Source organism: Oreochromis aureus, linkage group 17, assembly GCF_013358895.1.
Source record: "Oreochromis aureus strain Israel breed Guangdong linkage group 17, ZZ_aureus, whole genome shotgun sequence".
In the NCBI taxonomy this organism is placed as follows: Eukaryota; Metazoa; Chordata; class Actinopteri; order Cichliformes; family Cichlidae; genus Oreochromis; species Oreochromis aureus.
The window spans coordinates 27,769,724-27,785,045 of record NC_052958.1 but is presented as its reverse complement, the minus strand read 5'-3'; the positions used below and the strand labels follow the sequence as shown (position 1 = coordinate 27,785,045).

The 15,322-nt window shown below is 40.4% G+C and overlaps 1 protein-coding gene across 1 annotated transcript; it reads right to left on the bottom strand.

The window, feature by feature from the left end:
• Window positions 1-5,175: 5,175 nt before the first annotated feature.
• Window positions 5,176-13,335, bottom strand: LOC116314423 (interferon regulatory factor 4-like). The gene is made up of 9 exons (XM_031732437.2): window positions 13,243-13,335; window positions 12,830-13,069; window positions 12,086-12,272; window positions 11,661-11,737; window positions 10,465-10,603; window positions 10,280-10,381; window positions 8,937-9,311; window positions 8,139-8,245; window positions 5,176-7,042 (listed from the first exon to the last, which is right to left on the bottom strand). The coding sequence occupies exons 2-9, from the start codon at window positions 13,025-13,027 to the stop codon at window positions 6,887-6,889; spliced, it is 1,341 nt and encodes a 446-aa protein (XP_031588297.1). The 5' UTR covers window positions 13,028-13,069; window positions 13,243-13,335; the 3' UTR covers window positions 5,176-6,886.
• Window positions 13,336-15,322: the final 1,987 nt, after the last annotated feature.

Genomic DNA, 15,322 nt, shown 5'->3' with positions numbered 1-15,322 from the left:
CATCAACTCATTTTTTTCTCACCTCATGAGACATTAATACAAAAATGCTTCTTTAAGACTGCAGTAAATCCTTTTGTATTCCCTGCCAAAAACCCAGTAATACACAAATGCTTGATTTAATATCTGTGTTAAAGAGGGTGTGCTAAATAGCTTTATTTAACTATGTATAAACACAGAACCTGCATGTGGCACCATATACATAGACTCCTACAAGCTAGTGGGATTCAGTGGGTTGTACAACCACCTTGAGAAGCAAAAACTTGATATTTTCTGTGTAGCTTTATCAATTTCTCATATCATTGTGGAGGGAATTTGCTGCACTCTTCTTCCTAACATTGCTTCAGTTCGTTGATATCTGTTTACGCACAGCACTCTTAAGGTGAAAGCATTACAGTAAGGTTGAGGTCTGGACTTTTTTGTGTCATTGTAACACCGTGATTCTTTCCTTTTTCAGTCATTTAGAATACTTTTTGTGCACAGAGTTCTTGGTTGACTCAGTTTCTGCAAGGTACCTGGGTCCTGTGGCTGCAGAGCAAAACAAATCCAAATCAACACCCCTGCACCACTCTGCTTTGACAGTTGGTATGAGGTGTTTGGTTTTCACTAAACATGGTGTTGTGCGTTATGGCCCAATACCACCTCTTTGGTCTCATCTGTCCAACATTTTTCCACAAGTCTTTATGCTATTTTGCAAACCTTTCTTCACAAGCACGAGAACCTCACGTTTAAGCCGCATATTCGGTTTTGTCGTAAACTGCAACCAAATACTGTTGAGCTGCGTGCACAGCGACTTAGGTCTGACACAAAGGACAATCAGTTATAAAACATTTATTTTGAATTGTCAGAACGATGTCACTCATTGTGTTAAAGGGAACAACTTTAACAACTGGTGAAATACATGTCTTTATACATCGTGCTTACCTTATGCAAAGGCTAAAATCATGAAATTCATGCAAAGTTTAAATGAAAATGTACAAGAGCTTTCATGTCTTTAATTCGTCTGACCAGACTGACCAGTTCCTTTTTTCAACAATGTCTTTATTAGTGTTTTAAGTAATGACAAAATGAGAACAGAAATACAAGCTGCACCCCTACAGATGCATGGACATGTAAATGTTCCTTCAAAAGGTGACCAAGCATGCATGGCATGTTTTACAACTGACTTCATAAAAGCTGTTGTAAACTTGGTCTTTTTTTTCTTTCTAAAAATAGAAATGTCTAAGGAACATTATTCTTTCTTTATTTAATCTTTCTTCTGTTTGTAGGAGGTAAAGTAAAATACCCTTACAGGCCACTATATAATGTTTTAAGGTTTCTTAACCAATGCCATGCATTTGTCTGTCGTATTGGATGTGATACAACTGGGTGCTAAGGATAAGTTTGTATTCCCAACTGGTTTGCAGTGGTTCCTGGACGTTGCTGGGTGAAAGTGGTTGCAAAGAAGTTGCGCCACTAAAACACTCCTAGCGTTTGCTATAATTGCTAGCAGATTGCCTGTAGTTGGTCTGCAAACATTTGCTAACTACTAGTTGAGTGGCAGTTTGCTTGCCTTCAAAATTGTGCCCCAGCACTGCTGCCAACACAATTAAAAAGGTGCAGCTTTTATTTTGAAGGCAAACAGTCTCTATTTATGGTTTGTGTTGCACTTTTCACGGTTTCACTACAGCTCAGAGAGCAGCTGGGCAGGGTTTGTCACAAGTCCATCATTTCCATTTAAGACAACTGCAGCAATATGCTAGCAACTAAACCAATCACTAGGGGTCCTTTGTGAACCGATTAGGAAATACCCATTTTCCTTTGCAACAGGTGGCTTGTTAGAGAAAACAAATGGGAGTTCACAGACTGCCATCAACCTCTAGCAACTAACCAGTCAATGAATACTCTGCCTCACCACCCCAACTGGTTGTTGCCAAATGATCAAAGACCAGTCTCTGAGCATTTGTGACTGGGACCTTATTAGTTCGACCCAACAGTGTCTTTGTGATTGTCCAAAGTGGTCTGCAAGTTATCACATGGTTAGCTGTCACACGTCTGCAATATCTCCATGTCTGCTGTGCAGGATTTTCCCACTCAACCATCTCTAGGGTTTACAGGGAATGGTTAAAAAAGACAAAATGTCAATGTCAGAGCTCATTACAACCAAGGAGTGAATGAAGAAACATCTCTGAATGCACAACACATTAAACCTTAAAGCAGATGAGCTACAGCAGTGAAGACAACTGAATGCCACACCTGTCAGCTAACAACAGGAAACTAAGGCTACAGTTTGCAGAAGTTTACCAAAATTAGATAACTGAAGATCAGAAAAAACATTGCCTGGTGTGATAAATCTCAATTACTTCTGCAACATTCACAGAATTTGTCCTATATAGCATCAAACATGGATCTAATCTATTTTGTATCAGCGGTTTCTTGGTGCACACTGAGCCCCTCAATACCACTTGAGCATTGCTTAAATGCTACAGTCTGCCTGAGTGTTGCTGCTTAACATGTCCATGTCTTCTTCTAGCAAGATAACATGCAATGGCACAAAGCATTGAGGCAATTCTGAAGGCTACAGCAAAGTGTCTCTATAGACAGTTCTATTCAGAATAAACCTCTACTGAAGTTCTTCAAAGATAACATCAAGTTTTGGAAGGTGCACATTTTTTCCACTTAATTGTAGGTCTGTGAGAATGAAGGGACTTAACCCCGATTTTAACCTCAAGAGTTCATGCAATATTTTTTGTTAAAACCCCCTGAGTAAAAGCTGAAAGTTTACACATTAATCACATCTTGGTTTTGTCATTTCGATCCACTGTGGTTGGGTATAGAAACAAAATTGTGACAACTATGGTTCTGTAAGACAGGTATTTCTGAATCAGTCGGTATTGATACTCTCAGCTACAGTGTAAAACAACTAAAAGCACTGCAAGGGTGGACTTGATTGCAAAAAGCAGCTTGCTGAGCAGTTGTTGCCTTGGAGATGAGATTGTAAGGGTGTGACTGATATTCTTGGTCCAAACGTGATGTATGGTGACTGTTCAAATATAGTCGTTAAACTTATCTGCAGATCCAAATGTCACGCTCAGTAGTGGAAATTCTAACGAAGGCACACTTGCAGACAGTTGGTTTGTCTGCACCATGGCTCAGTAGCGGGTTTAGCTATTCATCTCTGGAGCTGCAGCTCACCAGTTCACTCATTCTGTCTGGCATGTCAGCATCTAGCTGTCAGGGAGGAGCATGAACACAGGGCGTATGCAGGGTGGGGACGGAGTGGGCCGTTACTCGGGGCAGCGAGCAGAAGACGCAGATCCCAGAGGAAGAGAGCGACAACAGAAAGTGTGGTTCTGCGTGGGTGTAGGGACCTAAGCGAGCAGTTGTGGTAGGTCTAGTCGCCTGGGCAGACACGCCCACAGCTCACATGAGAAAGTTTGATGAGACACAAAGGGTTAACTGAGGACACTGTGGAGATCTGCTGTTGTGTTTTCTAGCAGGAGATGACCCATTAAATTTCAGCTTTTGAATGTGCAAACCACACCTATGCATTTCTGTCTACGTTCATCGACCTCAGACTTTTTCTCTGACTTGGTTTCCCATCTACAAGTAGGGGAAAGCCATAGAGAGCAGGCAAGAGTTGTTTTGATTCTCTGCGTTCTAAACTTAGCACTCTGCCTCCCACGGATTCATTCACAAAATAAGTTCAAAACCCCAAAGCCTTATCCGCTCTCCACCAGCTCTCTGTTTACAGTAACAGAGGTGAGAAAGGGGAGTTTTTTCTCTTTCTTTTTTATTTCTATTCACCAGTATTCTGTTCCATTCTGGAGACAATATGACAAGACCTGCTTTAAAAAACAACAAAAACATTTTTGATCTGCAGTTTTCTTTGCTGTGAGTGGGTAAATAAAAGGATGGAGAAATTTGACACATCACAGAAAAGTTGTCCCCTCGATTGTACCTGTTTTTAAGACAGATGTTTTACAGCTGAGATCAAAAAAGAAAAAACATTTTATAGAAGTGGCCAAGATTAGTAAGAAGCAGAAAAACACTGGAACAAGACTGGAAAAGCGTGGCATTTAGACGTGTCCTACTTTTTGATTTGTTTTTGTTCCAGATAATAAGCGTTAAGATGCTGTAGCTATTGTGACTGAGATCATGATGTTGGCCTATGTACTGTACATAATTTTGTATATAATGTGATGTGATATTTTAGCCCATCACAAAGCCTTTCACTGATTACAACCTCCATCGATTCTATGTTAGGATGCTGTGTAAAATGTTATGGGAACTTTAGCAGTCTGGACTGTTTTTGCAACAAATGCTGTGCAGAATGAATGTGAGTTGTTGCATATATGGTCTTGCTGAAACACAGATATGTTTGACCGCTAGAGTTTGGACAAAACTGATCGTGCAACAGGACAATGATCTCAAGCGCAGCAGTTAATCTACAACAGAATAACTGAAAAAGAAAATCAAGGCAATGGCTTAAAGGCCAGACCGCAACCTGACTGAAATGCTGTGACGGGACCTTAAGAGAGCTGTGCATAAACAAATGCCCGCAAATCCCAATGATGTGTAGTAAAGAAGAGTTTCACAAAATTCCTCCACAATGATTTGAAAGATAACCAACAGTGATTTTGCAATTAAATGGTGCATCTTTTTCTGATACATTTTTTTTAAATACTGAAATCAGTAAAAATTAAATCAATTAAACTGAATAATATCTTTGGATTTTAGGAGAAGAAAAAGATGCAATCAAAAAGATTGGGTCCAAAGCCTTGTAATTACCCACCCTGCCCTTCCTGCTAAAAAGGCATTTGTTTTCAAAGTAAGCTTTCTGAGTTGTTTTTAACCTCAAACTTATGTCATCTTCCTTTCTTCCTTGCTCTTCTTCAAAAATATTTTGTGGCAGTTACAGAAATGTTGTTGTGGGGTTTTATGGTTGTTTTCCATGAAAGTGGAAACAGACTCTAATCTGTGAGCAGAAACCAGGAAGGCTCTGTCGAGCGCTGCACGGAAAACCAACCTCTTCCTCTCTCTCCTCCCCTCTTGATGTCGTCATATTGTTTGTGATAACCAAGTGTTTGATTAACCAGTCACATCCTGCATCTGAACCACATTTCCTGTTCAGACGCTCACGCGTAGTGCTGATGTTACCATAGAGCTCACACAGTTATGCACAGATCTTGTCACTTGTTACGTTTTTAGTCATTTATTTATTTATTTTTGAAGGAAATGACACTTTAAAAAAACAACAACAAATGTTCACTTTAACTCTTTCTCAGATCTGCTATATAACAGTCACATTTAACATCACTATTTGATATAAAATTGAGTTAAAAAAGCTTATCTAAAATCAGCTCCCTGAGTTGCTCTCTCTCACACACACACACATACATAAACACAACCAGGCACAAGACTCCATTCATAATTTACTAAATGATGGTGATAGTGTCTCCTAACAGAAATGTATTTACAAGGAAAAATGTTTTTTAAAATTAACTGAAAAATAAAAAGCTCTTTTACTTCACTTTCTTGCAGACAGTCAAATGAAGAAGTATGATAACAGATAGTTGAATACAAAAACAACAACATCAAACTGGAGCCAGTAGCTCCTTAGCTAGCAGTGGCTAGCTATGGTTTTGGTTATTAGCTTATATTAGCTTATATTAACTTAGCACAAAGTCTGAAAATTCTTCCATAGTTTTGTCCAGATATAAAATTAGATTCTTGAGCTTAATTATTTGTAAGTTATGGGCCAGATTTACTAAATGTGACAAAATAGCACATGCGCACAATCCCCAAATAGACACCTCATTGGTGTGGTTAGTTTTACAGGTGATTTACAATTGTTGTGCTCTTTTCTGAACATGCAGTTTCTACGCTAAATAACATCTTTACTGGTTTTCATTAGAAAGTACCAGAAGGTACATTTGGTAATTTTCAGACAGACTCTGTTTCTCTTATTAATTTTTTCTAGTCTATAACTAAGCCAAGCTAGGCTAATCTTAGCTAACCAACTACTAGTCGTTGCCTGGATTGGAGTGGTTTGTGAATGCTAGAGATCTTCTAATTTAACTATTGCCATAGAAAGTGATTAAGTTCAGTTGCTAATTTTTTTTAAGGCACATAACTTTCGCTCACAGTTTTCTATGATACAATCACCTCAGCTGTCAGTTTCATTTGCATAGTAAGCACATAGACAGTACAAAAATACGACCTCTGGGTCCGAAAAATGAAGCTAATGCGCCAAGTGCCTTAAACCTGCATATCTGAAAGGCACCAGATGGCGATACTTGCGACTGCAAAAAGACTTCCAATTATATCAAAGTCTTCGGGAAAATAGCTTTCTGTCTTGACCTCTGTAAACACTTTCCTGATGTGTTTATTGTCCTAGTCACTTATTTTGGTTCACATTGAATAAAAAACGTGACATTTTTTAGAAATCTTGATCACTATGTTTAAAATGGTATGCTCATTGGCTAACAGCTTTTAAGTGACAAGTCGTTAGCAAACTAAGCTAGCGATAATGAAAATGTTCATCGCGAGGCTTCGAAATGGAACTTTAGAAACCGGTGGATGACATCACAATCATCTTTAATACTTTAACACCTTCATTTTTAATACTGTCTACGAGTAAGCATGAAAATACTCATTATGCCCAAAAGAATACAAAAAGGGTAAAAATAACACTGCAATGTTGACTTAAGACACACATACACACACACACATACACACACATACATGCACACACAGATACAAAAACCATACGGGGCAGATGGTTGTTGACTTAATGTCCATCATTTTTTGTATACCACTGTCCACTTTGTCCTCATCTCAGAGTTTTCTTGCCTGTCATGTAAAATGTCATCGTGACATTTCCAACAGTCACTTAAACCCCCAAAGTTCACTCAGGCAGGCTGCTGCTGTGGTGATGTGTGATGGCCCTCTGGTAGTCCTCGGAGGCGTTTATGTGGTCTCCTGGGTGCTCATAGCTGCGGTAGTAGTGGCTGCCCGGCTGCTGGGCGTAGTACAGGAGCTGCCTGGTGAACAGAGGCTCCACCTGCAACACACGAGAGCCAAGGAGGTCAGCAAAATCCATTCAGCTATTTTACACAGCACTATTTATTTATTTATTCATTTTTACAAAAAAAAGTGAAAAAGTAGTTGGTATTTTTGTCAAACTTAATTGAAAAAAGAAAAACATTCAATACACCCTTGCATTTTTCATTTAGGGCAGGGGTGGGGAAACTCAGGGCCTCAAGGGCCGGTGTCCTGCAGGTTTTAGATGTGCCCTTGATCCAACACAGCTGATTTAAATGGGTAAATTACCCCTTCAATATGTCTTGAAGGTCTCCAGAGGCCTGGTAATGAACTAATCATTTGATTCAGGTGTGTTGACCCCGGGTGATATCTAAAACCTGCAGGTCACCGGCCCTCGAGGCCTGGAGTTGGACACCCCTGATTTAGGGTGTTAGAGTTTGGGAGTTTGGGATATATTGAAGTCTTCTGTTGCAGTTCTGTGACACACTTCCAAGCTGTTTGGTTTCTAATAGTTTATTATTTATGGGCGTTTGACTGTTGACAGAGATCCAGGAAGGATGATTCGCTATTTCAACTTTCCCAGCTTTGTTTTATGAAACCATTTTGAGAAGTCAAACTAGAGAAGGGCAAACCATTCCTAGTTTGGTTAAACCTCAGCTACGTGGTTAGTTTGATTGAAAGTGTGTCAAAAATCTGTAGCTAAAAGGCATGAACCTTCACTTGGCTCATCCATTTTCACTTTATATAGAAATCAGAGTCTCGGGAGGGTGACAGTGGAACCAGGCTGGCCCTGAATCTCAGTGCGACTTATTTAGAAACCAAATTTTGTTATGAAACACTGTCAACGTTATGACTATGAACAAGGTCCTACAGACTTTCAAATCTTAGGTTTAAACTTTCAAATCCTATTTTTCACTTTTCAGTCCATACTTTAAAGTTTCAGCACTCTACTTTGAACCTTTCAAATCTTAGTTTTGATTTTAAGAACACCAGTTTGAACTTATCGTCAACTTCCCAGTAAACATTAGGCTTCACCGATCCTCAGAAACAAAATGACAAAAAAATGAAAGATCTCTGGATCATAATCAGTGGTTAAACTCGGGGGCGGCAGTCACCTGCACAGTGAGGGTCCTTCTTTGTCTCTGTGGGTCCAGACACTCATCTCCGAAACACAGAAGGACCTGGAAGCGTGACGGCGGTCGTAGCCCGTAGCTCTGAATCTCTGCAAGAAGGCAAAAAGATGAAAATGCATCAGTAACAGCTCTGACACCTAAAACACATCAGAATTGATGATTTCAAAAGAATTTCACTTGAAGTGGTGTGACATTTAGAGTGATTCGAATGGAAAGTCCTGGTCACACCATGTATGCAAATACAATTAGCTGTCACAGCTGGAGCTGCTTAGCATGTGGGCGGGGATGATGTGGCTGTGTAGACTTCATGTGACTATCAGCTTATCATAAAATACTTCTTTAAGAAATTATTCTTTGCTGGCACAGTATGTCATGAAGTGACTTCCAGAAAATCATGTGAGTAATGAGTCTCAGTTTGTGCTACTGCTAATTAGATGTAGTGGATTTGGTTTTGAGTTGAGGTGGATAGTTCTTGACTGAAATCCAAATCTTAGATCAGCTGGTGTTAGTCTATCTATGTACAGCAAAGTGCCAACTGGTATGAGTTCTTCTCAATCAGATTACAACATATCAACCAAGCTCTGTCCAGTACACCATGCTGATGATTAAGATACAGGTCAGGTACTTGGTGAATTACGCATGGCACCATAGATAGGCCTTCATTTTAAAGAATAGTAACATACTAACCCAAAAAAGTGAAAAAAAAAACCTTTTAGTCTTTTGAGCACAAGTGATTGTTGATCTAAGATACTGAGTTGAGTTGAGTTTGTGTCCTCTCACCTGTGAGGTAGTCCTGCGTGTGGAGCAGTTTACAGGTGACATCTCTCTCCAGCTTGTTAAGTTTGTCTCCGTACGGCGACGGGCTTCCCTGCCAGTACACCCTGCTCTGGCACAGCCTCCGGGCGTAGAGCCCGTCTGCTCGCATCCACAGCAACACTCCCCTTTCTAGGCTGGCCGGTGGACTCGGAGGACACTCGTCTGGCCTCCTCTGGGATGATAGGCTGTCAACAGGCAGGGGCACCAACTCATGACCTCCAGGCGTCAGGTAGTGCTTCTCTGGGTTGCACGGAGTGATATGGCAGCCATCCGGACTGGAAGTGGTCACTTCTCTCACCAGAGTGTCCCGGAAATATACGGACACGTGCAGACGGAAGTCTAGAGGAGGACATAGGTAGAAGTTAGCTGAAATTTCCTTTTTTTTAAACTCTTTTATGGACTGTCTTTGTTTATTTTTAAAAAATGAAGCACGTAAGGTTTTCAATGTTCACCACAGCCCAAAGTCACAGGGTGCTGCTTTATATCATTATTTCAATGTTCTACATGCTGCTATGTCTTGTACTTATATAGGAGCGTTTTGCTGAATCTGACAGCAATCTGCATTTTTCTGTGTATTGTTTACATGATCAAAATAAACACACACAAACAAGCACGATTTGCATCAGATGCAAAATTCCTTCACATGTCACTAAAACTAGACAGAAAAATGAAGCTAGTTTGAACACGCTCGGTCGTCAGCTTTGATTAAAGTTGCGTTCCTTTTTTTCCAGCCTCTAGGGGGCAGAGTAAATATTCAAAATTAGCCGCATGTCTCTTGAATCAAGCTACCAGCAGTCCCTAAAAATAAATACATTTTAGATTATAGCCACCTAATGAAATTCCACTGATAGTGGCTCTTTAGTTGCTAGATATTTAACTTTATTATTAAATTTGGTGCTGATTTTCTGTCTGCTGTTTGTTACGGGCAGGCAGAGTACAGTTAATAAAAATGGCAGCCTGCAGCACGACACAGAGCCATACACTAAATAGAAGAAGTGAAATTAAACTGCGCTGAATAAAGCCAAGGAACAAAGTCTCAGGTGAAATTAGTAGTTTTCCGACTTTTGCACAGCATTACGCAGTTTCAACCTACCTGTACCTTTAAATGCTAAATTCTGTGTCATACCATGACATTTTCAGCTGTTATGAGCTTATGTAAATATGCATTTGCTGCTTGTTCTATTTAGGTGGATTTTTGCTTTTTTTAAAAAATAGGACCTAAAGTTTAATTCTCAGCAGAGGATTCTGGTGAGAGTTCCTGATTTTATAGCGTGAGGGGAAAAAGTGAACTGAAAGTATTCATGTACCTGAAAGTGCCTCTGCTGATCTGATGCTGGCGTCCAGTGTGAAAGGCGAGGGCTGACTCTCAGCTGGACCGTATGAGTAAATTGAGGCTCTTAGCTGGTATCCTGCACACAGAACAAACTATGTAGACAATGCTAAAACTGATAAAAATGCTTTTATTTTGCACGCTACATAATAAGCTGTGTACCATTTTCCATGGACGAGCCCTGCCATGGCAGGGTGCGGGGCGGACAGGGACACTGAGTGAAGGGCAGCTCGGGCAGAGAGGCCTGCTCCTGACAGTAATCTCTCCAGCCACATTCTGGACTCGCCATGTACTGTGGCATCTATAGAGAGAAAAGCAGTTAGCTGAGCGCACATCTTTAATAATAAGATACCAACAAACAGTCTTTGCATAGTCCTTTTGTAATAAATTATTCTTTTAGTAGGCTTATAAGGACTTTTTTGCAACTTGTTTTATATGATCATTGCAGAATTCTTTCTTCATCCATAGATTTTTGCTTAAGCTAGTCGTAAAATCCCTGCACCATAACCTCTGACAGAGCCTCTGATTAACTGATTTGTTTTTGTAGGAAAAGATAACGCCAACTCACTGACTCACAAAAATAACTTAAATCAACTTGAGAGGAGAAAGCTGACTTGTTCATTCTGAGTGTGTAGTACTTTAAAAATGATAGGTCACATGAACTAAATGTAGTATAACAAACTGAAATATCTGTGCCCCATACACCGCACAGTTACAGCAGTACTGGTTTTATTGGCATTTGGACAATAATCCTGAATGAATAACACTGACTGCAAGAGATTAATCAGTGCAGAAAAATCAGTTATGGTGAGTAACGTCTGAAACTACACCATGTCCGAGAAACCGAGATCTAAGAAATAGACATCACATTACTAAAGTACGGATTTAAAACTAAGCATCTGCAGCCTTTGTAGAAGTGTTCCATACTTTATAAAAACAAATGTAAATTATTAAGTAAAGAAGAGCATAGCTATACTCGTCATTACCCAGGCAGGAAGTACAGATGACTTTAAATAAACTAGGATAGATAAAGTTAAATGCAATGACGTTTAATTTAGTAAATGATAATTTGCATTTACAGTGTGGCAAAAACATATTTTGCTATAAATTATGTGCCTTCTTTTATCAGTTGCTGCCAAGAAATCTAAAAAGGACCCAAAAACTCCAGAGTTTCTATCAGCCTCTGAAGTCAGCACCAGTCATAGTTGGGGATACACATCATTACCCTTCACTTGTGTTTGTAAGATCATCCATGCATGCACAATATGACACTGTCTGTGTTACATCTTCAACCTCCCCTCATTCTCTCTGTCTTACTTCAGTCCCGCCCCACTTGTTTCTATGTGCAGGAAAATCACCTGAGTCGGCACAGAGGGGTAGGAGGGATGCATCTGAAAGCTCCCTGGGCTCAGAGGACTGTCCTCCTGTCTGGGTCCTGCATGCGGGAAAGAACATTTTTATTAGATAAGCTCTCTAGAAAATGTCTGAACACATTTTCTGTCAGTACATTTAGAAAAGTCCACATGGATGCAAGTACTTCAGCATGACTTTAGCTGGTGCTTTGGCAGTTTGAGGAGTCAGAGAATTTCCACTTTTTGTCTGATACAGAACTAATTATCAGATTGTGATTATCTAATAATAATGACTACAATAAAACACATCAGTAAAACCCTTTATCCAGTTTGGTTATTGCTGCTGTGGCCCAATCAGCTTTCAGTATTACTACCAGCTTAATTCATGCTGCAGTAAACTTTTTTTAAGCTTTGTTCGAAGGGGGACTAACTTTTCTTGGCGCCCTCCGGGATGATGCGGTAAACTTTGTAGGGGTCCGAGATGTCCAGCTGGCTCCTTTCCACCAGTTCCTCAAAGTCATTGCTCTTGTTGAGGGCGCAGCGCAGGCGTGTCTTCCATGTCGGCGGGTCGGGTTTGTCGATGCCCTCCCGAAACTTGCCTTTGAACAGCGCCCAGGCCTGCAGACAGGTCCGCGGGGAAATGTTTAGAAAACCTCCCTCAAGTTTAGCGCGAGAGAATCACACAGCCTGGTCTCTCCTAACTGCGACTGCACGGCCTGTAGAAGGACATCCTCCCTGTGCTGATAACTAGTCACTAATCCTTCAACAATAATTATAAAATGATACTTTCATTTATTTTCGTTAAGTGGCTTCTTTGGAGCACACAGTCATTTTAAAGAAGTTGTTTTGCGTCGCCCTCCCACTAGTGTGTGACTTTTTTACAGCATGGAGCACATGGTTCAAATATTCTTATATGGAAATAATCGCATCCTAATGTATGGAGCGAATTTCATGAAAGACAGCAATACCCTTTTTTATATAATGCATCAAAGAATATTCAAACGCTACTAAGACGCCTAATCGAGTTAATTATTTTTACATACATCATTAAAAGGTTATAAGAGAGTTTAACAGCTCTAAAGTTTGTAATACTTTAACACATACTGCTGTTGTTTTATTCTGAAAGTCGCAGCTCGCTTGTGGCTAGCGGACCCCGGAGGATGCGGGTCTCTTACCTTAAAAAGCGCGGCATCCTCATCCCGGTTGTAGTCCTGTTTCCCGGCGTGTTTCCACGGTATCCTGAAGATGGTCTTTTCGTCGTTCTCCCAAACCAGACCGGGATATTTCCCGCAGTCCACCTGCTCGATGAGCCACTGGCGCAGCTTGCCGTTGCCGCTGCTCCCGGAGCCTCCGTAATCCACGTCGGGGTTCATCTCTGACCAAAAAGACGCACGGGACAACTCCACTGTCTGCTCCTGTAACGTAGTAATATCACACGCTCTCGTGTTTGTGTGTGTTTTGAAAGTAGGCTTGTGTAGGTTTAGTAAAGAATGATTAAGTTAAGTAAAACTACTAAAGGTTAACCCACTGCGCTCCCACGCAGACTAACTTCACTGTGCGCTTCGCAGGCTGATCGAAGCCGTCTTACCTGTGAAACTTGAAAGCCGTCGAGTTTTGATATCAGTCAAGGTCAGAAAGTCCTCATCATTCCGGCGGGCCCGCTTAAATCCACCCAGCCTATGGTGAGCAGAGGGAGGGCGGAGCCGGGATGCTGAGGAGGGTGCACCTGCTGCTTCTGCTAGGCCCGCCTGCTTCCCTCCTGCGAAGCTTATCAGCGCGCACACAGCGGCCGATCTACAGTAATACACCGGGGAAACCCTGCCGGCGTCAACCCGAAGTGTCACACACCCGCACACGTGGAAAATGATAGGACGGAGACGAAAACAATTCTTTGAAATGATAAAGCTTTACGAAAACTACTCTAGAGTGGTCCAGAGGTAGAAGCGACGCAGAAAAACATCGGCAGCAGTTTTCCCACTGGAAGATTATTCAGAACAGCTGACATAACGGCTCAGACAGGAACACAATACCACATAAGATTATTATTTACCGTGTCAGAGCTTTAGGAGGCCTGTTAGGAGAATCAATTCTGTAAAAGCAATGCGGTCCAGGAGTCCGAGAAAACATGGTTTTGAAAAGTTCCCACTCATTTCCCCCATCAGTATGATTTTCAGAGTGAGTCTGGCTCCTGTGGCAGTTTTGCAGTGCTGCAATAAATATCCATCAGTGCTTTCATTACTTAAGTGAAAGCACTGATGTGCGTATAAGACAGATCTAAAAGTGTGTTAGTTACAAACTAACAACTTTTCCCCCCTTATTTGCTTTCAGTTTTGCTGGGATAAGTACAAATACTGATGTGTTGCATAATCTACAACTGTTTAAGGTACTCAGTTTGTATTTTATATGAAATATGAGAGAGAAACGTGCCTAGAGAGTCATTAGTCATTATGCAGCAGACTGGTTCCTGTCGGTCTTATGCTGTCAGCATTAATCAGGAATACACAAACTGTGACATTCTGGGCTGATAACCTGTAGTTATCCTTAAAATTTGTGGATATTTTTAACTTTTTATATGTTTTTTTTAATTATTCTTATGAACATATTAAATATTTATGCATAGATTTTATTTTTGTATATTTTGAACATTTAACTCATGGGACATGTATGTGATGGAACAGATAAATGTCAGCCTCTGATAATGGACATTAACCAGGATACCGATATCAGTCTGATACCTGTACACGCCTATTATTAATAAATGAATTTACCATCAGTACTGATGCATGAAGCAACATTATAATGTACATTGTAGAGATTAAGCTCATCTCAGATTGATGTGTTTAATGCTCTCCTACTCTTAATCTCTCTCTCTAATTCAGAAAAGTAAGTACAATTTTGTTCTAATGTAGTGAAGCAGAAATATAAAACTTTGAAAGTAGAATTTTGAAGTAATATTAGATAGGTACAAGTACTTATTTGAAGCTTTACTTACTTATCAGCACGAGAACTGAAAGGAACTCATTATGCAAATGCTTCCCATCAGCGTTATACCATAGTTGATCCTAATCTGTAACCGGTTGCCAGGTTACAGAAATCAGTCAAGTGGGTTTTTTTTCTGTAGTGTTCATCTTTAAAATGACAACTGTGGGAAAAATGCATATGTGGATGTATGAAGCGCAGAATACATGTACTTCAACACAGGTAACCTCAGTGCTGCTCTACATTTCACATATGGCACTTTTAAACCAACAATATTCAGCCGACAGCTGTAGCTGAACAACTTCTCATGTTGAGGTTTTAAATAATTAAAAAATGAGCATATAAAAGTGACCATGCGCTGTTATATGTTAAGCCACTTGGGGAGGGTTTACGAACACGTTCTAGCTCGTGGACCCCCACTAGGAGCTCTGGGCCCCTTGGTTATTGTAGTTCTGAGTTCCTCTGAGGAGTGGTTTCCACTTTTCAGCTGGTTTCATTTAAATAACTGAAAGAGGCCTGAAGAGGTAGAATTGTGCAATATTTTAAAGGGTAAAGACCTGTGACGCAGAATCTTCTCACCACCAGTTATCTGGTGACCTTTGAGCTGACTGCTACAATGTAGACCACTATACGAAGAAATCAAAACTAATTCAATTACTGTCAATTGAGGTCAGAATTTCATCGTCAGC